The following is a 24,166-nucleotide window of genomic DNA, read 5'->3' on the forward strand; positions in this document are numbered from 1 at the left end:
GTAGCTGGGATTTCCATTAAAGCCCCAGCTCCTGGAGTCAGGGAAGCGGTGGGGAACTCGGCTTGCGTTGGGAATCCCCAGTATGTTTGCAGCCCCCCGACTGCAGAGGTGCCTGAAAACGTGACTTGAACAGCTCACGCAGCAGAAATGGCAAATACAAAGGGTTTCTTAGCATTAAAATCTCCTGACTTTGTGGGTCTGACTCACGGTCTGAGTGCTCGGAGCTGCCTCCCGTTGAGGGGCTGGGAGGAACCTCGTGCTGTGCCCTGGGCAGGCCTGGATTTCCCTGGGCTGACTCTCTCCCTCTCCTTCCCACACTGCCCTCCCCTCTGGCTCCTGGCTTTCAGCGTGGAGCTTGGCTGGGCTCTTGGCCGGGAAGTGCAGAGCCGTCTGCTCCACAAAGCCGCACTGTTCAGAACAAATCTGCCTAGATAGGGCTGCATTTTTGTCAAGTGATTCATCAGCACGTGAATGGAAAAGGCCGGAGCCCACTGAACCAGGAGCTGTTTTCCCGCCCACAGCCACTAAGCCAATGTCACTTCCCGCCCTCCCAGGCCAAAGGCAGGACCCACGGCAGCAGCTGCTCTGTTTGCTACCCTACCCAAAGCAAAGCTGGAGTGGCTTGTCCTCCCTGCTCTGCTCCCTGGGGCAGCTGGGGGTCCAGGCAGGAGCTGGCCAGCAGCTCCCGGGGACACCTCTATTTCAGAGCCATCCCCACAAGCCCCTTGATGTGACTTGGGGGTGCCAAGAGGGCAGGACGATCGGTGGGGGCACGGAGTGGCAGTAGGGCAAACAGCTGGCATTGGCCTTGGGCCCCTACACCAGCACTTCCTGTCCCAGCCAGCTCGGAGTCGCGAACAGCTCCAGTGGTGAACCCCTCACTCCTTGGGTATCAGGCGGCGGCTGTGCAGGGAGCACTGGGCATGGCTGCTGATCACTGCATTGGGCATGGCCTGGATGCGTCTCTGGTAACTAGGACCACGCCGCCCACCCCATCAGCTGCTCCCAGCCCTAGTGCTGCAGGGTCAAGAGCGGGTCAGGGAGGTGTCATGTTGGGGAAAGAGCAAACAGCAGACGGGAGGGACCTAGACCAATCCTGCTCTCCCTGCCAAGGGCCCGACTTCATGGCTTGCGTCCTGAGCTTGGCACAGCCTTTCCCAGAGGCTGGGGGAGTCCAGGCCCAAGGTTTGGGTGGGGACGATCTCTGCTGGGAGCTGAGCTGACAGGCTCTCAGCACAGCCCTGGGTGTGTATGGCACCTCTCTGGCCCATCACTGGGGTAGCAGAGCGCCTCTCTGTGACCAGACATGCCAGAGACCCTGGCTGGGCCAAGCCGTTCCCTGGAGAGCCCTGCTGGCTGCGTGAGGAGAGGCCTGGCTTCGCTGGCTGCCCACATCGGCTGCCCATGCCAGCCGCCCCATAGACGGCAGCTGTCCAGCGCAGGCCTGGGGCAGGTAATGGCGTGACAACCCAGCAGTGCAGGAAGGGAACTTCTCCATGGGGCCAAGCCCTGCCGTCTTGTTGCAGGCGCTGATCCTGGAAGGTTTTGGTCGTGATGGCGCTACTTGGCGTGGGATTTGTGCTGGCTGAGAGCCTGAGGCCGGCTCCTTGGGGCTGGGGATCCAGGAATTGTTCTGCAGCAGTGGAGGGGAGCTGAGTCCACGCCTGCCCTTCAGGGCTGGTCAGAGGCCTGACCTGTGCTCAGCAGAGGCACAGGGAGCTGGAGTCGGAGTACGTGGAGGGGAGCTGGGCTTGGCATCCGCACTGGGGTGGGAGGCAGAGCCAGTGTCTGCGTTGGGCGTGGAGGGAGCACTGGGCCTCGTCTGCACTAGGACTTGAGGGGAACGTTAACCCGTGTTCTGATAGCCCAGTGTGGACGAGGCCCTGGTGTCACGGAGTATTGGGGAACTCAGGGCCCTGCACCCCCCGGCTTCCTGCGATTCACCATGACTCTCAGCCAGCCAGTAAAGCAGAAGGTTTATTTGGATGACAGGAACACAGTCCAAGACAGGTCTTGCAGGCACAGACAACAGGGCCCCCCTCAGTTAGGTCCAGCTTGGGGTCCCAGGGCATCCCAGCCCCCCCCTTTGGGGGGTCAGAGCCATCTCTGCCTCCCAGCCATCTCTCCAGCCTCCTTCCAGCCTGCTTCCAGCACTCTGCCTTCAGCGACCCCTCCCACAGCCTTTTGTTCAGTTTCCCGGGCCCCGGAGTCATCTGACCTCCAACCCCCTCCTGGGTTCTCATGTTACAAGCTCAGGTATGTTCCCTTGGGCCGGCTCCCATCCCCCGATGCAGACCATCCTAGTCACACTCCCCTGTCAGCATTCACACACCCCAGCAAGAACAGTCCCAGTTCGTCACATCTCTCCCCCCTTCGAGACCGAACTGAGCAGGGTCACTTTAGCCAGTGACCCGGGGAAGTTCGAACCTACCCCCGTTCCCATGGATGCCCCCGCATCCCTCCAGTTCCTTGGTGAGACTTACACCAGGCCCCTTCCGTTCCACGCCCCCCCTTAGGTCGGGGGTGCTTGATGGCACTCGCAGTTCGCATGTGGGAAGGTTTATGCGGCCTGTGCCCTTTTCCCACCCCCATACCTCTGGGGTTCCAACTGGGCTGTGGTCTTCTCCCAGCGCTCCAGTCTGGAGGTCTGTGCTTTGGGCTCTCTTGGTTTAGAGCCGCCCTTTTAACCTTGGCCACCCTCTGGAAAGGATCCTTTATGCTGGGCAAGGGTCCTAAAGCTCTTTTCCCCTTGTCCCAGGCCTTCCTCCCCCTCTGACAGGGGTCACAGGATCCGCAGTACTGTCGGACAGTAACAAAGACCCCAGGCCAGTAAAAGCTCCGTAGCAGCCTCTGCTGGGTACGCCAGGTTCCCTGGTGCCCTGAGAGGGGAATGTCATGGGCCCGGCACAGCAGCTGGCGGCGATACTTCTGGGGTACCACCAGCTGCCTCCTGATCCCCCCTGACTCCATTTTCCCTGGGGGAGCCCATTCTCGGTACAGGAACCCCTTCTCCCACAGGAACCTTTTCCGGCCACCTCGTTCCATGGTCTGTACCGCATTGAGGTCGGCCAGGTCCCTTATCTTCCGCAAGGAGGGGTCTCTCTGTAACTCGGCCTGGAACTCAGCAGCTGGGACAGGGATGGCCACCTGCTCTTTCTCGCCCGCTGGGTCCGAAGCTGCAGCCTCCCTGAGCCGCGTCCCTGGGCGTTCCCTCCCCACCAGGTTAGGGTCCTGCGCCTCAGGCAAGGCACCCCCCCCAAGGCCAGGGCGCAGGGCCCCTCGCCGGCTCTGACTGCGGGTCACAACCAGTGCCTTTTGGGGGTTGCTTGGCCAGTTCTCCAGGTCCCCCCCCATCAATACCTCAGTGGGCAGATACGGGTGTACCCCCACATCCTTGGGGCCCTCCTTGGCCCCCCACTTCAGGTGTACCCTTGCCACGGGCACTTTGACTGGTGTTCCGCCCACCCCCGTCAGGGTCAGGTAGGAGTTGGGCACCACCTGATCTGGGGCCACCACCTCGGGCCGGGCCAGCGTCACCTCTGCGCCCGTATCCCAGTATCCATTGACCTTCCTCCCATCCACCTCCAGGGGAACAAGGTACTCTCTCCGGAGGGACAGCCCCGCGCCCACCGTATAAACCAAAAACCCTGAGTCTGGGGCATCCAGCCCCCTAGAGGAGCTGGCCTGGGGCCCTTCTCTCTCTTGAGCAGTTGATAAGCTGCCAGCCCCTCTTGCGTGAGAAGCCTGCCCCTCGTCCGTCTGGGCCTCTACCAAGTTAACCCTATGCGGGTTCGGTCTGCTCAGTCTGTCCTTGAGCTTGGGGCACTGGGCCCGAACGTGGCCTCTTCGGCCGCAGTAATAGCAGCTCATGTCCTGTGGGTCCCCTCGAGCCGGTCGGTTGTCCCTGACGCTGGGCATTCCCCGTGGGAGGGGATTCCCCATATTCCCTCTTTGGGAGGTCCCAGGGTGACTCTCTCTCTGCATCACGGCGGGCCTGTTCCTTTGGGGCTCCTCCCTGCCACCCCCTGACCGGCTCTTTACAAACTCATCAGCCAGCTGCCCGGCGTGTCGCGGGTTCTCTGGCTTTCTGTCCACCAACCACAGCCTCAGGTCGGATGGGCACCGCTCATACAGTTGCTCCAGTACCAGCAGTTTAATCAGGTCCTCCTTCGTCTGGGCCCCACCAGCCCACTTGCTGGCGTATCTTTCCATGCGGACGGCTAGTTGCAGATATGAGATCTCAGGGGTCTTATCTTGACTCCGGAACCTTCCCCGGTACATCTCAGGAGTCAGCCCAAACTCACGTAGCAGGGCCTTTTTGAATAGTTCGTAGTCCCCTTTCTCTGCCTCTCCCAGTTGGCGGTACAATGCCACGGATTTGGGGTCCAGTAAGGGGGTAAGGACCCGGAGTCTGTCCGCGGGATCAACCCGGTGCAGCTCGCAGGCCGTCTCAAAGGCCTCCAGGAAGTCATCCATGTCCTCCCCCTCCTTGTATGGGGCCATGATGCACTTATCAAAGCTCCGTGCAGTCCTGGGTCCCCCCTCACTCACCGCAGCCGGGGGTTCGCTGCCCCTCAGTCTCGCCAGTTCCAGTTCATGCTGACGCTGTCTCTCATTCTCCTGTCTCTGTCTCTCTTCATGCTGTCTTTGTCTCTCATTCTCCTCCCGTTCACGCTGATGCTGTCGCTCTTCACGCTGTCTCTGTTGTTCACGATCCTCCAGCTCCCTCAGTTTTAGCTCTTTCTCCCATTCCAGCCAATTCCGCTCCCCGGATGCCGAACGTCGCCGGGAGGCTCCTCTGCTGGCCGGCGAGCTTCGCCGGGGGGACCCCCTGCTGGCCGGGGGGATCACGGCGCCTTCGGTATTTGCTGGGCTCCTCCCCACCCTTCCCCTAGGCATAGGAAGGAGGGGTCTCGGGAAGCCCTCAGCAGCCGGCTGACCACTCCCAGCTGGGACAGACACTGGTGCCTGCGCTGCATTTGCCAGGCTGCTTCCCTGAGACACAGGGATCAGTTCATTCGCGCGATCTTCCGCCTCCAGCTGGGCGATGAGCTGTTCTTTGGTGAGCCTCCCAATGCGCAGCCGCCTCTGCTTGCACAGCTCCACCAGGTCGCTCTTAAGCCGCTTGGCATACATCTTCCTGCTGGCCACTCACCGGCCTGTGTGCTCACAGCTCCCCACAGTTTGCAGGGGGCCCCCTAGTGTGCCAGCCCTTCTCGAGGTCACCACCTCTCTGCCAGGGTCGAGCTGCAGACTCCTCCGCCCCTGGGACCACTCGCTGTGATCCCACGGGGGACCCTGTTACTGCAAAAGTCCTTCTCGCTGGTCACACACTCCCAGGGGTAATAACCGTCTCTCTCCCACTCTTCAGCAGGCCTGGTCCCCGTCAATCCCCCTTCGTTTTACTGCTCCCCAGTCACTTACTGCAGGAAGCGCCGTCCACGGGGTGCAGTAGATCCCACCGCTGCCACCAGTTGTCACGGAGTATTGGGGAACTCAGGGCCCTGCACCCCCCGGCTTCCTGCGATTCACCATGACTCTCAGCCAGCCAGTAAAGCAGAAGGTTTATTTGGATGACAGGAACACAGTCCAAGACAGGTCTTGCAGGCACAGACAACAGGGCCCCCCTCAGTTAGGTCCAGCTTGGGGTCCCAGGGCATCCCAGCCCCCCCCTTTGGGGGGTCAGAGCCATCTCTGCCTCCCAGCCATCTCTCCAGCCTCCTTCCAGCCTGCTTCCAGCACTCTGCCTTCAGCGACCCCTCCCACAGCCTTTTGTTCAGTTTCCCGGGCCCCGGAGTCATCTGACCTCCAACCCCCTCCTGGGTTCTCATGTTACAAGCTCAGGTATGTTCCCTTGGGCCGGCTCCCATCCCCCGATGCAGACCATCCTAGTCACACTCCCCTGTCAGCATTCACACACCCCAGCAAGAACAGTCCCAGTTCGTCACACCTGGCCGTTAGCATGGGCTAGGCTGGTGGACGCAAAGCCCGAGGGAGCCTGGGCTGTAACCCAACCCGTTGGGTGCCTGTGAAAGGCTGCACTGCCCCACACCAGCTGCTGGTGGCCCCCTCAGGGCTCAGGCCTAGCTCCAGGGCTGTCACAGAACAGTGGGGCTTTGAGGGGGTCATACAGGGATGCTTGGGACACGCTGCGAATGCTGGGGAGTGTCTCGATTGGTGTCGGCTCGCCTGTGATAACCGTCGGTTAACTCGAGTTCTCAACGGGCCACAAATGCTGCTAGACAAGCCCTCACGCTAGTGATCTCTGCAGGGACTGGGGTGTCCCGTGCCAATACTCTCCGGTGGCCTGTTCGCTCTCACGCTTGCAGTGCAGAGGCGTGCTGCTCCGGGCCGTGGGGGGTGTCTGCACCGCGCGCTGCCCTTGCCTGGGGCTGCTGGAGCCAGCTGGATTCCGGTCTGCCCTGTGCGTTACCAAGAGACTGGTCAGCTCCGTGTCTGAGGCAGAGGGGCCGTGGCTGGCTGGCGGAGCCCGGCTAGCATGGCAGCCCTGCAGCCCGGTTCTCTTGCTGCATGGGAGTCCCCTGGATCCTGCCCCAGGGAGATGAGCTCCTGCCCTGTGCGTGGTTCTGGAATCCTCAGCTGGGAGCAGGGGTGGGGGAGATAACTAGAGCCGTGGGGCTTCATGATCACTGGATCACATCCCCCTGGACAAGCAGAATGGACCAGGTTTAACCCCTGCCCCTCCGCTGCGCTCTGCCCCCGCCTGCTCTGTATGTTCCCCTCCCCCAGGCCCTGCCCTGCACTGTTGGCAACTGGCATTAGCCTAAATCCAGGCTTGGAACCTGAACCTGCAAACGTCTCGCCCGGACAGTGGGGCAGCCGTGCTGCCAGGGGAGCTGTGCTCGTGGCAAGTTCTGCCCGGGGCAGCGGGCGGCAAGGACCCTGCCCTGGGGAGGGGATACCGCAGGAAGTGACTCTAGGCAGCAGTGGGAAGCCTGGCTCCTGAACCTGCCTTTGGGAAGGAAGTGGCCCTGCCCCCTACCAGCCCTGTCCCTCCAAACTGGCACTGCCTCAGTTTGCCCCTCTCTGTCCTGCATGGAGGGCACTGCCCACTTTTCACTCTGCTGTGAGAACAAGTTTTTAGGCCTTGGCCGGTGCCCTCTGCCTTGCAATGGAAGCTGCGCTGTCTCCCCGCTCTGCAGGACAAGCCTCTCCAGTGCAGATCATCAGGCTGGGGTGGAGGTGGATGCCAGCAGTGGAGAGCCAGGGGAGGATGGGCTCCTCAGTGCAGGCCTCGCTGTGTACGTAGGGGAGTGGCATCACTGCAGGAAAGTTGCCAGCTCTGGGGTGGAGCCCTCACCCTATCAGTTGTGCCCACACATGGGCCCTTGTTCCTGCCACTCTCATGTTGCAAAGCAATGAGTCTGCATTGGGAGGAGGGGCACAAGGATGTGGAGCAGCTGATGCCATAGGGAACTGGGAGAGGCAGCGGGTCCAGGACCCAGGGTTGGAGCCTGCAGGTCTGTGGGGTTTGGCCAGGCCCATTCCCTTCGTGCTGCCGACTGCTGCGCTCACCCTGACAGACCCACCTACCTGGCTGTTTTTCCAGAGCCCCAGCCCTTGTTTCCCATGAGCCCTGCTGTGACTAGAGGGGTTGTTTATCCAGGCATCTTGGGGAGGAAGTGACATCATGTGGTTCGCTCTGCTTTCGGCCTGGAGGGAGGATGCGGTTCCTCGTGGCCGCCCAGCATTCCAGCAGCCGACATCTGGCAGGAGGCTCCTCCGCCAGCGCGTCCCCTTGATCTCAAACACAGATGCTGGTTTGAGCGGCTGCTAGAGGAAGCAGAACTAACAGCTCAGTGGCAAGGCCGGGCTGTGCAGTTCGGACGGGCTCAGTCCAGAGCGGGGCTCTCTGTTCACCCCAGGGCTGCTGCTCCCCACGCCACGTACCGCCTCTGCTGGCCTCGTGGTGTTCCCCTCCCTTCTCCCCGTCCTTCCTCCTAGCTATTTCCTCGGTCTCTGTGCAAGGGCCGCGGGATGCCGGGCCGTACACGCCGCTTGACGGCGAGGAGCTGTGCGCCTGGAACATGATGTGGCAGCCGATCGAGTCCAACGTTTCAGGGAATGGTCTGGGCACCACTGGGCAGAACCTCGTGGATTTTGTGGGAAATTGGTGAACTAGAAGAAAGAAACTGAGGACCTCTGTCTTCTCCCTTTGTCCCCCTCTCCTCCCTCCTGTCTCCAGCCTGCTCTCCTCTCTCCTCCTCCCCTGCCGCTCCTGGTGCTTTTCTCAGCGCCCCGCATTCCCCCAGTGCTGCTTTTCCAGCTAGTCTGGTGCTGCTTATTCAGCTCTTTGCCCAGGGTCTAAAGCCAGGCAGAGCTGGAGAGCAAGGAGGCTGCGATCAGAGCAGCGTCTACTCCGCTGTGTGCGGGAGTCTCTGGAGAAGCAGCAGCCCGTGCTGAGGAGTCCCTGGGAGCTGCTGTTGCTCTGGGCTGCGTGACTGTTTTCCCCCTGCTGTGTGGAGTCTTAACACCGGCTTTCGTATTTAATATACGGCCTTGGAAAGGAAAAGAAAAATCGGAGTTCTCCAGCCTGCAGAGTTTGCAGGCTCGACTGAGATTGCCAGCAGACCGAAGCTCCTTGCCGTGAAGGACGACCCCCCCCCCCTTCCCCCCCCAGTGGGTGGGGCCTGACCTGTGCAGGAATCTGTGCCCACCTGAGTGTCGCTCCTCACAGCCCCATTTGCAGGATTGGGGCCTTACAGCTGCGCACACACGGGAAGCAGCTGTGTATAAGGGTGAGCCTTGGCATGCCAGGACGGTCCCGTGGCACATGCCCCGCCCGCACTTTTCACATGCTCCTCTCTTTGTAACTCCAGACCATTTCTCCCCAGGCTGTCCCTGGTGCTAACGGCTTCTTGCCTCCAGACCAGGCTTCAGGCATTCTGCGGAGGCTGCTGTCAGAGGACAGTTAGAAGGGGCTGCAGCGAAAGACTCGCTCACCCAGAGCTCAGGCAATGCACAGGGGATTTCAGTTGTTAGCAGCCCTCTGGTAGCACAAGCTGGGTGCTAGGTGCTGCACAAACAGGAGGAGCCAGTCCCTGTCTGGGAGCTATGGGCAGAGACCAAACCCTACAGGAGACCAGCTTGGCGAGGCTGAGGGGTGGGACTGGCCTTGCATTGGAGCGGTTTTGCTGCCCTATAATAGACACCTAAGGGGTCGGTTTCCTTTACTGCACTGTAAAGTCATTGAATTCCCATGTGCTGGCTCCACACCAGCAGGGCCTTTAACACTCCCCATTGTCTGCCCGGGGGTTAGTCTGCAGCCCTGTCTGGCTAGCAGGCCTGTTGGGGAGGGGTGGGGTGGAGACCCTGCCAGGGAAGCCAGCGGCACTAGAAACACACCAGCAATAACTGCTGGAACCCAGCATCCGCTAGCACCGATCTGATTCCACTGTGGACAACAAACTAACCAGAGGGAGAGGCCAGTTCTAACTCAGCCAACCCTGTCCACGGCTAATGGCTGTGGAGGGGGAGCAGGGAGCCTTACATCAGCATCATCGCACCAGAAACCATCCTGGCCAACGCTGCACTGTAAAAACACAGGCGGTAACTGCTCAGAGCGCTGCCCCTCGGTGCAGCTCCCCTCGGCACCGCTGTCTGGGGACGGGCAGGCTGAAACAGAGCCAGCGGGGCTGGGGAACGGAGGCTGTTCCTGGGACTCCCCCACTAACGCCCATCCTGTCTGTTTGTTGCAGTGATCAGAGCAAAGGCTGTCTCCGGAAAAGAGGTGGATTCTGGGAATGATGTTTATGGGAATCCGATCAAACGGATTCAGTACGAGATCAAGCAGATAAAGGTAAAGACCCCAGCCTGGGGGAGTCTGGCTCTGGGGGAGCAGGTGGGAAGAGGGTGTTGGAGCATGTTGAGGAATGGGAACAGGGTCAGGGGGTTCCCATAGCAAACCCACCCTCGGATCCCATCTGCGGGGGCTGCAAGTGCTGAGCTCCCCCCCGCCGTGACCTGTCAGTACCACCCAGCACTGCGAGAGCTCAGCTTCCTCCCCCTTGCCATGCACGTGCTCCCACAGCGTGTGGGGCCGAGCAGTGCCGCCTGTCTGACCGCGCTCGCTCTCTCTCTTCCTGCTAGATGTTTAAAGGACCTGACAAGGACATAGAGTTAATTTACACAGCTCCCTCCTCGGCTGTGTGCGGGGTGTCGCTGGACACCGGCGGGAAGAAGGAATATCTCATTGCAGGTAGGACGTGCATTGCTGGAGGAGCTGGCTCCGGGGCTCAAACCGAAGCAGGACACTGGGGCATCTCAAAGGCTCTCTTGACCTGAGTCCTTGCGGGCAGGAGGCAGGCGAAGGGATGTGGACCCATGTAGGGAGGTTTCCTGGAGCTGTGGAATCGCTCAGGGGAAGGCCACAAAACTGAGATCCTGCTCCGGCCAAGGGGCTCACTCTCTGCTGCGGCCATGGGACCTCGGGAGAGGTCCAGATCACAGCACTGCCGTAGGGTTCCCCTCTGCCCTCCCCGGCCCCTGCGCTGGACCCCCAGAGCCCTTAGTGCCGTTCTGATCCTGGCCAGAACTGGGGCAGTGAGCACCGCACACATGGTGCTCCCATGCTGGCCACAGGGCCAGGGCCCTGCCCGGGACGCTTCTCATTCAAACCCTCTGCCCCATCCCATGCAGGGTCCCTGATCATCTGGGCCCCTTCTGGCACCATCTAGTGGCTCCTAGGGAAATAACAGCCAATAAAGCCGGTAGCGTTTCTTGACCAGTGTGCAGGCTGGCGCCTAGCCCATGCTGGCCTGGGGGCAATGATCACAGTCAGAGCACAGGGCTGGCCACCAGGAGCACTCATCCCAGCTCGGACGTTGGCTGCTGCTCCCCGGGGCCTGTCGGCCTTGGTTTCCCTGTCTGTGCAATGGGGAGAGTGCTCCTGTCCTGCCGAGCCCATAGGAGCATTTGAAGCTGCAGCTCTCGGTCCCAGCGGCAGGAGCCCGGGAGTCTCCCTCTGTGTCCGTTTCCGTGTCCAGCACTTGCCCAATGGCACTAGTGGAGAAGGGCACCGTGCCCCTGGCGCCAGAGAAGTCTGGCTGCGGTAACATGCCTGCACCCAGGCGTTTCTCCTGGGCTCTCTGAGCTCTGCGGGATCCATCTCTTGGTCCATTCTCCTGGCCACCCACTCCCTGCAGGCCCCAGTGTCTGGTGCTGCAAGAGTGTCTGCTTCTAGGTGTTGCGGATTGTGGGGGAGTTAGGGCCCTGCACCCCTCTTCCCGAGATTCACTGCGACTCTCAGCCAGCCAGTAAAGCAGAAGGTTTATTCAAGGACAGGAACACAGTCTCAAGCAGAGCGTGTAGGTACGACCAGACCCCCCTCAATTAGGTCCCTCTGGGAGGTTCAGGGAGCTTAGACCCCAGCTTGGGGTTCCCTGCCTTGCACCACCCAGCCCCAACCGAAACTAAACTCCCAGCCCCTCCCGCTGCTCCTCTCCTTTGTTCAGTCTCCCGGGCAGAAGGTGTTAATTCTCCCCACCCCCGTTCCTGGCTCAGGTTACAGCTCAGGTAGCTCCCTTCAAGGGAAGTCCCACATCCCCACTGCAACCCCCCTGCAACATTCCCAGGTCAAATCTGCCCTGCTCCCTGCTCCGTCACATCTCTCCCCCCTTCGAGACTGAACTGAGCGGGGTCACTCTGACCAGTGACCTGGGGAAGTTCAGGGCTCCCTCTCCGGGACAACGCGTCCGCTATCAGGTTGTCACGTCCCTTCACATGGACCACGTCCATGTCATAATCCTGCAGGAGCAGGCTCCATCTCAGGAGCTTGGCGTTGGCTCCTTTCATCTGGTGCAGCCAGGTCAGGGGAGAGTGGTCGGTGTGCACGGTGAAGTGACGCCCAAAGAGATATGGCTCTAGTTTCTTGAGGGCCCACACCATGGCCAGGCATTCCTTCTCGATGGCCGCGTAGTTCTGCTCCCGGGGTAGTAACTTCTTGCTCAGGTACACGATGGGGTGTCTCTCCCCCTTTTCATCCTCCTGCATTAACACCGCCCCCAGTCCTGTGTCTGAGGCGTCGGTGAACACCATAAAGGGCTTGTCAAAGTCTGGGTTTGCCAGAACTGGGCCACTGACCAGAGCCTCCTTCAGCGCCCGGAGAGCCTCCTGGCACTCCTCGGTCCAGACCACTTTGTCTGGCTTCCCCTTCTTGCACAGCTCAGTGATGGGGGCGGCTATGGCGCTAAAGTGGGGCACGAACCTCCGATAGTACCCTGCCATCCCAATAAAGGCTTGGACCTGCTTTTTGGTTTGAGGAGCGGGCCAGTCTCTGATCACCTCCACTTTGGCTGGTTCCGGCTTTAGGCAGCCGCTTCCCACCCGGTGGCCTAGGTAGGATACCTCAGCCATCCCCACCTTGCACTTCTCCGGTTTTACGGTCAGCCCAGCCTTCTGGAGTCGGTCCAGCACTTGTCTAACCTGGGATATGTGGTCCTCCCAGGTCTGGCTAAAGACACAGATGTCATCGATATACGCCACGGCAAAACTCTCCATCCCCCTCAGTAGCTGATCCACCAGGCGCTGGAAGGTGGCCGGCGCTCCCTTGAGGCCGAAGGGCAGGGTCAGGAACTCATAGAGCCCCAGAGGGGTGACAAAGGCCGATTTCAGCCTGGCATCTGCATCCAGCGGCACTTGCCAATAGCCCTTTGTAAGATCCATGGTGGTAAGGTACCGAGCACCTCCCAGCTTGTCTAGGAGCTCGTCCGGCCTGGGCATGGGGTAGGCATCGGCTACAGTGATGGCATTGAGCTTCCGATAGTCCACACAGAACCGGATCGACCCGTCCTTTTTGGGGACCAGCACCACCGGCGAGGCCCAAGGGCTGGAAGACGGCTGGATCACCCCCAAAGCCAGCATGTCATTGACCTCTCTTTCCAGGTCCTGAGCAGTTTTCCCTGTGGCTCGGAAGGGGGAGCATTTTATAGGCGGGTGCGATCCTGTCTGCACCCGGTGGACAGTCAGATTAGTGCGTCCAGGCTGGTTGGAAAACAGCTGCTGGTACAGATGCAGCACCCCTCCGATCTCAGCTCGCTGGGCAGGGGTTAGCCGATCAGAGAGGGGAATTGCTTCCAGGGGGAAGCCAACTCTTGTCCCAGGGAATAGATCTACTAAAGGGTCATCTCCCTGCCCCTCCCACTGTCCACACACGGCCAACACCATATTCCCCCTGTCATAATATGGCTTCATCATATTCACATGGTACACCCGGTGGTGGTGTGCCCGGTTCGACAGCTCCACCACATAGTTTACCTCGTTTAGTTGCTTGACAACCTTGAAGGGCCCTTCCCAGGCGGCCTGGAGTTTGTTTTTCCTCACGGGGATGAGGACCATCACCTGATCCCCAGTGGCGAAGGCGCGGGCCCGTGCTGTGCGGTCATACCAGACCTTCTGCTTCCTCTGGGCTCTGGCCAGATTCTCCCTGGCCAGGCCCATGAGCTCGGCAAGTCGTTCCCGGAAGGTCAGGACATACTCCACCACCGACTCTCCGTCAGGAGTGGCCTTCCCCTCCCATTCGTCTCTCATCAGGTCGAGGGGCCCCCTTACCCGCCTTCCATATAGCAGTTCGAAAGGCGAAAACCCGGTAGACTCCTGGGGTACCTCCCTGTACGCAAACAGCAGGTGAGGTAAGTACTTGTCCCAGTCCTGCGGGTGCTGATTCATAAATGTTTTCAGCATCATTTTTAGCGTCCCATTGAACCTCTCCACCAGCCCGTTGGATTGGGGGTGATATGCTGAGGCCCAGTTGTGCCGGACCCCACATCTCTCCCACAAGCACCGGAGTAGGGCCGACATGAAGTTGGACCCTTGGTCCGTCAAGACTTCCTTGGGGAACCCCACTCGGCTGAAAATGGTCAGCAGCGCATCCGCTACAGTGTCTGCTTCAATGGACGATAAGGGCACTGCCTCGGGGTAGCGGGTGGCGAAATCTACCACCACCAGGATGTATTTCTTCCCAGACCGGGTCGTCTTGCTGAGAGGTCCCACTATGTCCATGGCCACCTTCTGGAAAGGCTCCTCTATGATGGGCAAAGGTCTCAATGCTGCCTTCCCCTTGTCCCGGGCCTTCCCCACCCTCTGGCAGGGGTCACAGGATCGGCAGTACTGCCGGACGTTGGTGAAGACCCCGGGCCAGTAAAAGTTCTGTAGCAGCCTCTGCCTGGTGCGCCGGATCCCCTGGTGCCCTGCGAGAGGGATGTCATGGGCCAGGTACAGTAGCTTGTGGCGAAACTTCTGGGGAACCACCAGCTGCCTCCTGATCCCCCACGACTCCACTTCCCCCGGGGGAGCCCACTCTCGGTAGAGGAACCCCTTCTCCCACAGGAACCTCTCCTTGCATCCTCTCCTCATGGTCTGTCCCACACTGAGGTCAGCCAGGCCCCTTAGCTTCCGCAGGGAGGGGTCCTTCTGCAACTCGGCCTGGAACTCGGCGGCTGAGGAAGGGATGGGGACCTGCTCCCTCTCGTCGGCTGGGTCGGAAGCCCCAGCCACCCCGCGGCCTGTCCTTGGGTGTTCCCTCCCCACCCGGGAAGGGTTCGGTGCCTCCGGTGGGACATCCTTCCCAAGGTCAGGGCGTAGTGCCCCTCGCCGGCTCTGGCTACGGGTCACGACTAAGGCGGTCTGGGGGCTGCTTGGCCAGTCCTCTAGGTCCCCCCCCATCAACACCTCAGTGGGCAAATGGTGGTGCACTCCCACGTCCTTGGGGCCCTCCTTGGCCCCCCATTTCAGGTGTACCCTCGCTACGGGAACCTTGAATGGGGTCCCGCCCACCCCGGTCAGGGTCAGGAAGGTGTTGGGCACCACCCGATCTGGGGCCACCACCTCGGGCCGGGCCAGTGTCACCTCTGCGCCCGTGTCCCAGTATCCATAAACTTTCTTCCCATCCACCTCCAGGGGAACAAGGCACTCGCTCCGCAGGGACAGCCCCGCGCCAACCCTGTAAACGGAGAACTTTGAATCCGGAGCATCTGGCCCCCCAGAGAAGCTGGCCGGGGGCCCTTCTCTCTCTTGAGCAGTTGATAAGCTGCCAGCCCCTCTTGCGTGGGAAGCCTGCCCCTCGTCCGTCTGGGCCTCTACCAAGTTAACCCGGTGCGGGTTCGGTCTGCTCAGTCTGTCCTTGAGCTTGGGGCACTGGGCCCGAACGTGGCCTCTTCGGCCGCAGTAATAGCAGCTCAGGTCCCGTGGGTCCCCTCGAGCCGGTCGGTTGTCCCTGATGCTGGGCCTTCCCCGTGGGAGGGGATTCCCCATATTCCCCCTTTGGGAGGTCCCAGGGTGACTCTCTCTCTGCATCGCGGCGGGCCTGTTCCTTTGGGGCTCCTCCCTGCCACCCCCTGACCGGCTCTTTACAAACTCATCAGCCAGCTGCCCGGCGTGTCGCGGGTTCTCTGGCTTTCTGTCCACCAACCACAGCCTCAGGTCGGATGGGCACCGCTCATACAGTTGCTCCAGTACCAGCAGTTTAATCAGGTCCTCCTTCGTCTGGGCCCCACCAGCCCACTTGCTGGCGTATCTTTCCATGCGGACGGCTAGTTGCAAATATGAGATCTCAGGGGTTTTATCTTGACCCTGGAACCTTTCCCGGTACATCTCAGGAGTCAGCCCAAACTCACGTAGCAGGGCCCTTTTGAATAGTTCGTAGTCCCCTTTCTCTGCCTCTCCCAGTTGGCGGTACAATGCCACGGATTTGGGGTCCAGTAAGGGGGTAAGGACCCGGAGTCTGTCCGCGGGATCCACCCGGTGCAGCTCGCAGGCCGTCTCAAAGGCCTCCAGGAAGTCATCCATGTCCTCCCCCTCCTTGTATGGGGCCATGATGCACTTATCAAAGCTCCGTGCAGTCCTGGGTCCCCCCTCACTCACCGCAGCCGGGGGTTCGCTGCCCCTCAGTCTCGCCAGTTCCAGTTCATGCTGACGCTGTCTCTCATTCTCCTGTCTCTGTCTCTCTTCATGCTGTCTTTGTCTCTCTTTCTCCTCCCGTTCATGCTGACGCTGTCTCTCTTCATGCTGTCTCTGTTGTTCACGATCCTCCAGCTCCCTCAGTTTTAGCTCTTTCTCCCATTCCAGCCAATTCCGCTCCCCGGATGCCGAACGTCGCCGGGAGGCTCCTCTGCTGGCCGGCGGGCTTCGCCGGGGGGACCCCCTGCTGGCCGGGGGGATCACGGCGCCTTCGGTATTTGCTGGGCTCCTCCCCACCCTTCCCCTAGGCATAGGAAGGAGGGGTCTCGGGAAGCCCTCAGCAGCCGGCTGACCACTCCCAGCTGGGACAGACACTGGTGCCTGCGCTGCATTTGCCAGGCTGCTTCCCTGAGACACAGGGATCAGTTCATTCGCGCGATCTTCCGCCTCCAGCTGGGCAATGAGCTGTTCTTTGGTGAGCCTCCCAATGCGCAGCTGCCTCTGCTTGCACAGCTCCACCAGGTCGCTCTTAAGCCGCTTGGCATACATCTTCCTGCTGGCCACTCACCGGCCTGTGTGCTCACAGCTCCCCACAGTTCCCAGGGGGACCCCTAGTGTGCCAGCCCTTCTCGAGGTCACCGCCTCTCTGCCAGGGTCGAGCTGCAGACTCCTCCGCCCCTGGGACCACTCGCTGCGATCCCCCCGGGGGACCCTGTTACTGCAAAAGTCCTTCTCGCTGGTCACACACTCCCAGGGGTAATAACCGTCTCTCTCCCACTCTTCAGCAGGCCTGGTCCCCGTCAATCCCCCTTCGTTTTACTGCTCCCCAGTCACTTACTGCAGGAAGCGCCGTCCACGGGGTGCAGTAGATCCCGTCGCTGCCACCAGTTGTTGCGGATTGTGGGGGAGTTAGGGCCCTGCACCCCTCTTCCCGAGATTCACTGCGACTCTCAGCCAGCCAGTAAAGCAGAAGGTTTATTCAAGGACAGGAACACAGTCTCAAGCAGAGCGTGTAGGTACGACCAGACCCCCCTCAATTAGGTCCCTCTGGGAGGTTCAGGGAGCTTAGACCCCAGCTTGGGGTTCCCTGCCTTGCACCACCCAGCCCCAACCGAAACTAAACTCCCAGCCCCTCCCGCTGCTCCTCTCCTTTGTTCAGTCTCCCGGGCAGAAGGTGTTAATTCTCCCCACCCCCGTTCCTGGCTCAGGTTACAGCTCAGGTAGCTCCCTTCAAGGGAAGTCCCACATCCCCACTGCAACCCCCCTGCAACATTCCCAGGTCAAATCTGCCCTGCTCCCTGCTCCGTCACACTAGGTATGACGTCCGTCTCCGCCTCTCCCCAGATGGGGGCTGTCAGAGTGTCCTGCTCTGTAGCCTCTTGCTCGTCCTGGGATACGCTCGCTCAGAACACGGGCCCTAGAGCGGCGCCAATCAACAAGCCCTAAATAAAGTCCTCCCGATCCATGTAGACGGCAGGGAAGGCCCTGAGCCTAGAGGCCGGACTGCCTGGCCAGGACTCTGGACAGCCCCCTTGGCTTTATCCCCTCTGCATTGCTGCCTGCTGAGTGGCCCCTTGGCGTGTGACCTCACAAGCATGGTGATCTCTCCAGCGGGGATGGCCACCTTTCCAGAGGCGCCCAGCTCCTCTTTCCCTTTGGCGCCTCCTGGAAAACCCGGCCTGAGCAAGCAGCTGGGGCATGGGCCAGGGCAGCTTCCTCCTGGCTTTGTTTGCTGAGCAGAACCGAGCGGACAGGAGGTGCTGATTCGAGGCAGGAGAGCTGACCCCGCTCTGAGCAGTCGGTAGGAGCTCTGGCCAAGGGCTAACCAATGAACTCCCTTCCCAGCACACTCTGCCTCCGGGATAGACCCACGGGGGGCTTGCCGGCAGCTCAGTGGGGTTGGGTGAGTTAGCATCACATGGCTTGCTGCACAGGTACTCTGGAGAGACCCTAGAAAGACTAAAGTGCTGTGTGACCTTTCCTCAGGCAAGTCCGAAGGCAACGGCAAGATGCACATCACACTGTGCGACTTCATCGTCCCTTGGGACTCCCTGAGTGCCACTCAGAAGAAGAGTCTGAACCAGCGGTACCAGATGGGCTGTGAGTGCAAGGTATGCAGAGTGGGAGCCTGCCACTGCTTGTGGTGCGCTGAGGTTTCTGGGGCCGTCGGAAGGCTTGGGGTCGAGTGACCTTGGCTGGATACGGCGCTGCGACTCAGGAAAGCACGTGCTGAAGTGAACGGCAGAGATACCTTCCTGAGTCGAGGCCTGGGTTTGCATCTGAAGAGGGATCAGTGCATTGCTGGGGTAAGAGTCTTAAGGGCGGTGCAAAGCCAGTGATTTTGTCTGGAATGGCCAAGGAGGGGTACTGCTAGCAAGGGTGCGAGGCATCCCAGAGAGGCAGAGAGTGGGCTGTCTAGGAGTGACGGTCACCTGGCCTCCTGTTGTTCTCCTATTGCAGTACTGCCCACAGGCCCCTACTCAGGATTGGGCCCTCCAAAGCCACCTAGGGAGATACTGTCCCTGCCTTGAAAAGTTTACTACATAACTGGGGCTGTTTCCAGGCCCTCATCCCCAAGGGATCTAAGCATCCCACGTACCCTCACAACACCCTGCTAGGGATTTCGGGTAGTTGAGCAGAAGTGAGTTGCTGAAGGTCACTAGGGAGTCTCTGGCGAAGGTGGGGTCAGACCCCAGTTTTGGGGAATCCCGGAGCTGTTCCCCACTCTCCTCCGCTCTTTGTTCTTTTCCTCGTCTCTCTGCATCCCCTCTGCTCAGAATGCTGCCCTCTGCGCCCTGGGCAAGCTGGACTCTCCACAGCCAGGCTTCTCCCACGCACCCATCCTCGCCCCAGCCCCCAATCTCCTGCTGTCTGTAACTTGGCTGGAGGCGTGTATTTGCATGGATCGGTTGCAGTCAGATGTGGAGTATTTGTCTAAAGGATGTGATCTAAGCCCACCTTGCATCGTACGGGGTGGAGATGAACCGCTGGCCTCCGACATGCCAACGTCAGGATGGTTTGCAGAGCTAGACTGTCCTGATTCCTCTGTTCGAGAGACTTCGCTCTGCATGTAGCTGTGTCCAGGCAAAGAGCCACATTTGGCTTCAGCACTGGGAAATTCACCTTCAATCCGAGGAAGACCCAATTCTGCCTCTTAAAAGGAGCCGTGTGTCCAGTGGCTGGAACAAAGGGCCTGGACCATCTCCAGCCCAGATCCCAGACAGGCCCCTGCCTCCCTTAGGGGACCCTGAGAAACTCGCTCGGACTTTCCTGTGGCTTAGTCACCATCCCTGGGGGTTTGGGTAAAAGCAGAGATGCTCCTGAAAAGGAGCAACCCATTCTATTCATTTTTTTTGGCTAATAGGGGTCGGGTCGGGGGGGACAGGAGCGATGGCTTTGGGACTCGGTGAGGCAGCGGGGGAGTGGTACAAGGGAGGGAAGATTTCTCCCTGGGGTGGGCCCTCTCCCAGGCACGGTGGTACCCCCGCCGCACTCCTCCACAGGCCCTGCCAGACTGGCAAAACGTTCTCAGTGTAAGGAGAGCTAAGCCCTGGAACAGGCTCCGAGCGGCTGTGGAACCCCCTCACTGGAGGTTGTCTAACCTGTTCTTGGGGAACCTCCTGCCAAGGGTTGGGTGAGGTGCTTGGTGTTCAGCAGGATTCATCCCCGTTTGACTCCCGTGGAACTGCCCCGGGACTGAACGGCCGTTCACAGATGCTTGGAGACAAAGGCTTAGCCCTGCCGGGATGAGCTTGTGAGCTAGGTGGACGAGGGATGCAGTGGGAACAAGTGACGGTTGGGGACAGATAAGACCATGGTCTTAGAGCCACCCCTTTCTCCTCGTGTGCTTGGAGGGGGAGTAGGGGCTCGAGAGTGGGCGGGAAAGGGAGGGGCTTGAAGGGGGAGAGGGATATCTGCCCCCTCTTTTAACCCCGGAACTTTAGCGAGTTGCTTTCCTTGGCTCTGGGTCTCTCTCCGTCCCCCAGCCCAGATGGACCTGCTGTGCCTCTTCCATCTCTCCCCCAGGCAGGGCTCAGCAATGGTCTCTGTTCTCCTGCAGATCTCCCGCTGCCCCTCCATTCCGTGCTTCGTCTCCTCGTCGGACGAATGTCTCTGGACAGACTGGGTGACGGAGAAGAACATCAACGGGCGACAGGCTAAGCATTACGCCTGCATCAAGAGGAGTGACGGCTCCTGCGCGTGGTACCGTGGCGTAGCCCCACCCAAGCAAGAGTTTCTCGACATCGAGGACCCCTAAGCTGAATAGCTGCATTCCAGTACCCAATAGAAAGGCCTGCAAGAAATTAGACTGGTCCACCTCTGACATCACTTCCTGGAAACAGCATGAAAATACAGTATCCCAAGTGGGTCCCAATCGGGTGATTAAATGCCACGTGCTTCCAAAGTGGGGTGAGGGGCCACACCGTTGTATTTAGTTCCCAGCAGTGCTTTCCCGTGCCTTCCTTTCACAGATGCAGTGGGGCATGGGATGGCTTCATACTGGTCAGGGGAGAATCCGGAACCAGCCGGACTTTGATCCACGAGATCCCAGGGCTGTTCTGGAGGAAACCAGACTGCTCGAGGGTCGATGTCTCATTCTGTGTAGCAGGCCTACCAGGTTCCCTCACCTGGGGCTGGAGTGTCCCTTGCTTTGGGTAGCTCCTGCCCCTCGATCCCCCAGCACATTGGCGTCTCTTTTCAAACAGCCTTCTCCACTGCCAGAGAGAGACCAGCATTCCCCAAATCTCCTTTGTAAGCCCTCTAGTCCCACTGCTCCCCTGGTCACACGTGCCCCCACCTCTTGGGCTAGAAGGGAGAGTCAGCGAAAGGTAGCACTGGCTGAGAGTCCCAGCAGGACTGCAGGCGCCAGGAAAGGATTCGGCTCTAGCGAAGTCTCCTTAGCCTTTGTCAAGTAAGATAAAGGCCCTTTGCACTGACAGTGTCCCTGTGATCCCCAGCATCAGCAGAAGCATCTTTTGAGGGGGACCGGAGGGTCTCCTTCTCACTCATTTGCAAGCACTGTTGTTGTTTCATGCTTCCCTCCAAGTCAGTGGGTGCTGAGGTTGGACCCCTGGGGTGGCGCATGCGTGAGACCCCTGCAGGCTTCGGTCCTGCACCTTCATCCTGGCAGTCTAGTAAAGAAAGCAAATCCCCTGGTGGGTATGTGTATGCCTTGCTGTGGTGTAGCTGCCGGATCTGTGTCCTAGTGCCTGCTTGTGCCGTCCACATAGTGCTAATGCCAAGTTCCAGGTTAGGGGAAGGGTTTGGTTACTGTTTAGCCTGTAGGATTATGCAGACAGCAGAGGTGGTATTGTGAATTCATTGCTCAGTAGGACAATGAACTGAGAGTGCTCTAGCCCCACAGACAGTGGCCTGCTGACAATGACCCATAGCCGCTTCCCTTGCCGAGAGCCTTTATTCCCAGCAAGTTGTGTGAATCCAGGAGCTGGCGATCCGAGGCGAGGCTTATTCCAAGTGTTCTGCCGAGAAACACAGCGCGCTGAGAGAGACCCCACAGGACAAGGTATTTTTATACCCACTGATGGCTGTTCGCAGTTGTGAGGCTCATGTCAGTGAGCTGTAATACACGTGTACACACACACACACGTGTGCACACACCGGCCTCTGGCTGCTACATCCTTCTGTGAAACCCGCCCAGCCACCCACAACCCCAGTCTTCTTCCGAGCCGGTTTCCTTTTGCTGAGGCACTCGAGAGCGCTGCATAGCTAGCCCACCTGGAATGCGGCCAGCACAGACCTCGGTGAGGTAAAACATAGATCTCCTGGCTAAAGCAGGTTTGGAGAGTCCTGAAATTATCCCTGCAGACCAGCTTCAGGGGCATTTTCATGCTGTGCATCGGTGTAAGATTTTAATGATGTCATATTGGACCAGTCTGGGTGACTTCAATATATCAAAATGAAGAGGGGAAAAAACTAATCAATTCAATATAAGACTCCTGTTTGCTTACTGTATGGTTATATCATATGTGACATTTACTCCTGTCTCTGCTGATGCTCTATCTTTGATTTTAATGTTTCGGTTTGTTTTGGCATCCGCTGTATCATTCCTGTGCTGTAACTTTTTAATTTCCTTGTTAGGTATTAGAACTGCACTTATTTTTTTAAACGCATTTCTGCATTGGAAGCATTCAACATGAAGCGGGAAGAGTATCAAGAAAGTCTGTGGAGGGTTGAGTCCTCCAGATTTTTCTGTTTGTTTATTTCCCTCCTTCCCATCCCCCTCTTCTGCCAAGTGCACAAGTCTTCAGAAGTTGGATTTGGAGATGGGATGTACCATACATTTGCCTCTTGCTAGTTTGTCTCCAAGGCCTTGCTGAACAATATCACGGCTGTCGGCAAGCACGATAGGTGAGCCTCACACAAAATAATTGCAAAAATCTCTCTCTATATATATGTCAAGTATATGAAGGATGCTTGATTGGCTTTTTTAATTTATGTCTTCTGTTCTCGGTTCCATTCTCTGCCCTTCCTTCCTAGCTCCAGTCTCCTCCTCCATGCAAGCAATTCAAAATATTTAAAAAAATAAAAAGTTTACATTATAGTTATTTTCAAATCTTTGCTTGATAAGTATTAAAAATAAGGAGTATCTAACTTGCTGCCATAATTTAAGGCTTTTGGGTGGGGTTTTTGTTTGGGTTTTTTTGGAGCAATATGTTTTTTGCTGGAATCTGAAGTCTGAGACCTTCTTGTGCTGGAAACACATGAAAGTTGTTGAATAATGACAAGCAGACTGTGCATGTCTCTGATGCTTTGTATAATTCATATGTGGACATTCAGTCTTTGGACAATAAACAGTATTCTAAAAAATTACATTTTCCTCTTACTGAATTCACTGCACATCTATAGTGCTGTTTAAATAAGTAATAAGTATAATTCTGGATGTGAGACAGGCACACCAATCCGCTGGTGCATATGAGACAGCCTGTGGGGTGGGCGTGTAATCCACTCATCCTTGGGGGGGCATATGGCCTGGACATTCCCCTCCCGCTTCCCTCAGGGCTGTAGTTCTGCTGGAAAAGTTTCTTATTACAGAAGTTGTTTCACTGCATCAGCCTTCTTCATATAGAGCAATTTTGGGAAACCGCAGCCACGGGAGAGAGCCACGGGAGAGAACGGCCCCAGTCTTGCTATTCTAATCACCATGTTTGAGAAAACCCACAGCAAATGTAAAACCATCCCTAACCCCTATGCTCAGCTCCTGCTTGCTCCAAGCATGGCTAGGGGCTGACCTGGTATAGCTGCTCCCCAAAGCAAGTAGTGCTACCCCATTACTACTAATTGTATGGCTTTAGTTGTGGCAGAAATCAATTTTTTATTTTTATGTCAATGGATAAGATCAGTGTTTATTATTAAGCTTTTCTCCCCTCCTTTCCCCCCTATTTTTATTGATTTAAATGTTCACAGTTGCAGGAAATTATGCGGGGGAGAGGGTCAGACAATAATGCCAGCAGACCAGTTTTCAACATTTCTTCATTTGTGGACCCCTAATAAATGTAAAATAGAGGCACACACCCCTTTGGAGATCTGCCACAGTCTGCAGACCTCCAGGGGACCGTGGAGCACAGGTTGAAAACCACTGCAGTAGACTCAGATGCAAAACAGTTAAAGCTTCATAACCATTAAAACACATCACATGTGAAAATATACAAAGTCAGTATCCTTAAATCAAACTCCAGTAAGTTCTCAAGCAGCATTTTTCTTAGTATGCCTATTTGAAAATTTCAAGTGTTAGCAAGTTTTCCCCCCCCCCCCATCGCTTTGTGTCTGCAGTGAAATCAACATGTACCCACACTTACTGATTAAAAAGAGACTCCTTCCAATCCTGTTTGTATGACAGCTGAGACTGGGATTTCCCCCCACCACCACCCTTGCTACAAACAGAGTAAAAGACAGTCCTGCCATAAAGGGGTTGTCTATTTAGACTAAAAGACAGACAAAGGAGGGGCAGGGAAAATAGGTGCAGAGAGATGTGTCAAGTCACCCAGGGTTGCTTGTCTCCCAATTTCACAATCTAACATTACTAATTTTGCTAAACATACTTTATAGAATGGGGATAAGTAACATTGGTGACCATTTTTAACCGTATTGATGCTGGATACACTTGTGAGCAGCAGCAAATCTGTCAGCAACTCTCTTCAGAACAAGACAACTTTGACAACTTTTCCCCTCAATAGCCTCCTAGAACTACAAGCAGAAACTTACCATGGCCATTGTGTCACAGAGCTACTTC

General features: G+C 58.0%; 1 protein-coding gene across 1 annotated transcript in view; it reads left to right on the top strand.

Annotated features, from left to right (window-relative positions):
* The window catches only part of TIMP2 (TIMP metallopeptidase inhibitor 2), a 34,340-nt gene extending 11,851 nt beyond the window's left edge, over positions 1–22,489 (top strand). The window contains exons 2-5 of the mRNA XM_065562896.1: positions 9,720–9,820; positions 10,111–10,219; positions 17,902–18,026; positions 19,976–22,489. Of these exons, the coding sequence (XP_065418968.1) occupies positions 9,720–9,820; positions 10,111–10,219; positions 17,902–18,026; positions 19,976–20,173 (533 nt within the window). The 3' untranslated portion in view covers positions 20,174–22,489. The remainder of the gene's footprint in view (positions 1–9,719; positions 9,821–10,110; positions 10,220–17,901; positions 18,027–19,975) is intronic.
* The last annotated feature ends 1,677 nt before the right edge of the window (positions 22,490–24,166 follow it).

This window comes from Chrysemys picta, chromosome 12 (assembly GCF_011386835.1).
Source record: "Chrysemys picta bellii isolate R12L10 chromosome 12, ASM1138683v2, whole genome shotgun sequence".
NCBI classification, from domain to species: Eukaryota; Metazoa; Chordata; order Testudines; family Emydidae; genus Chrysemys; species Chrysemys picta.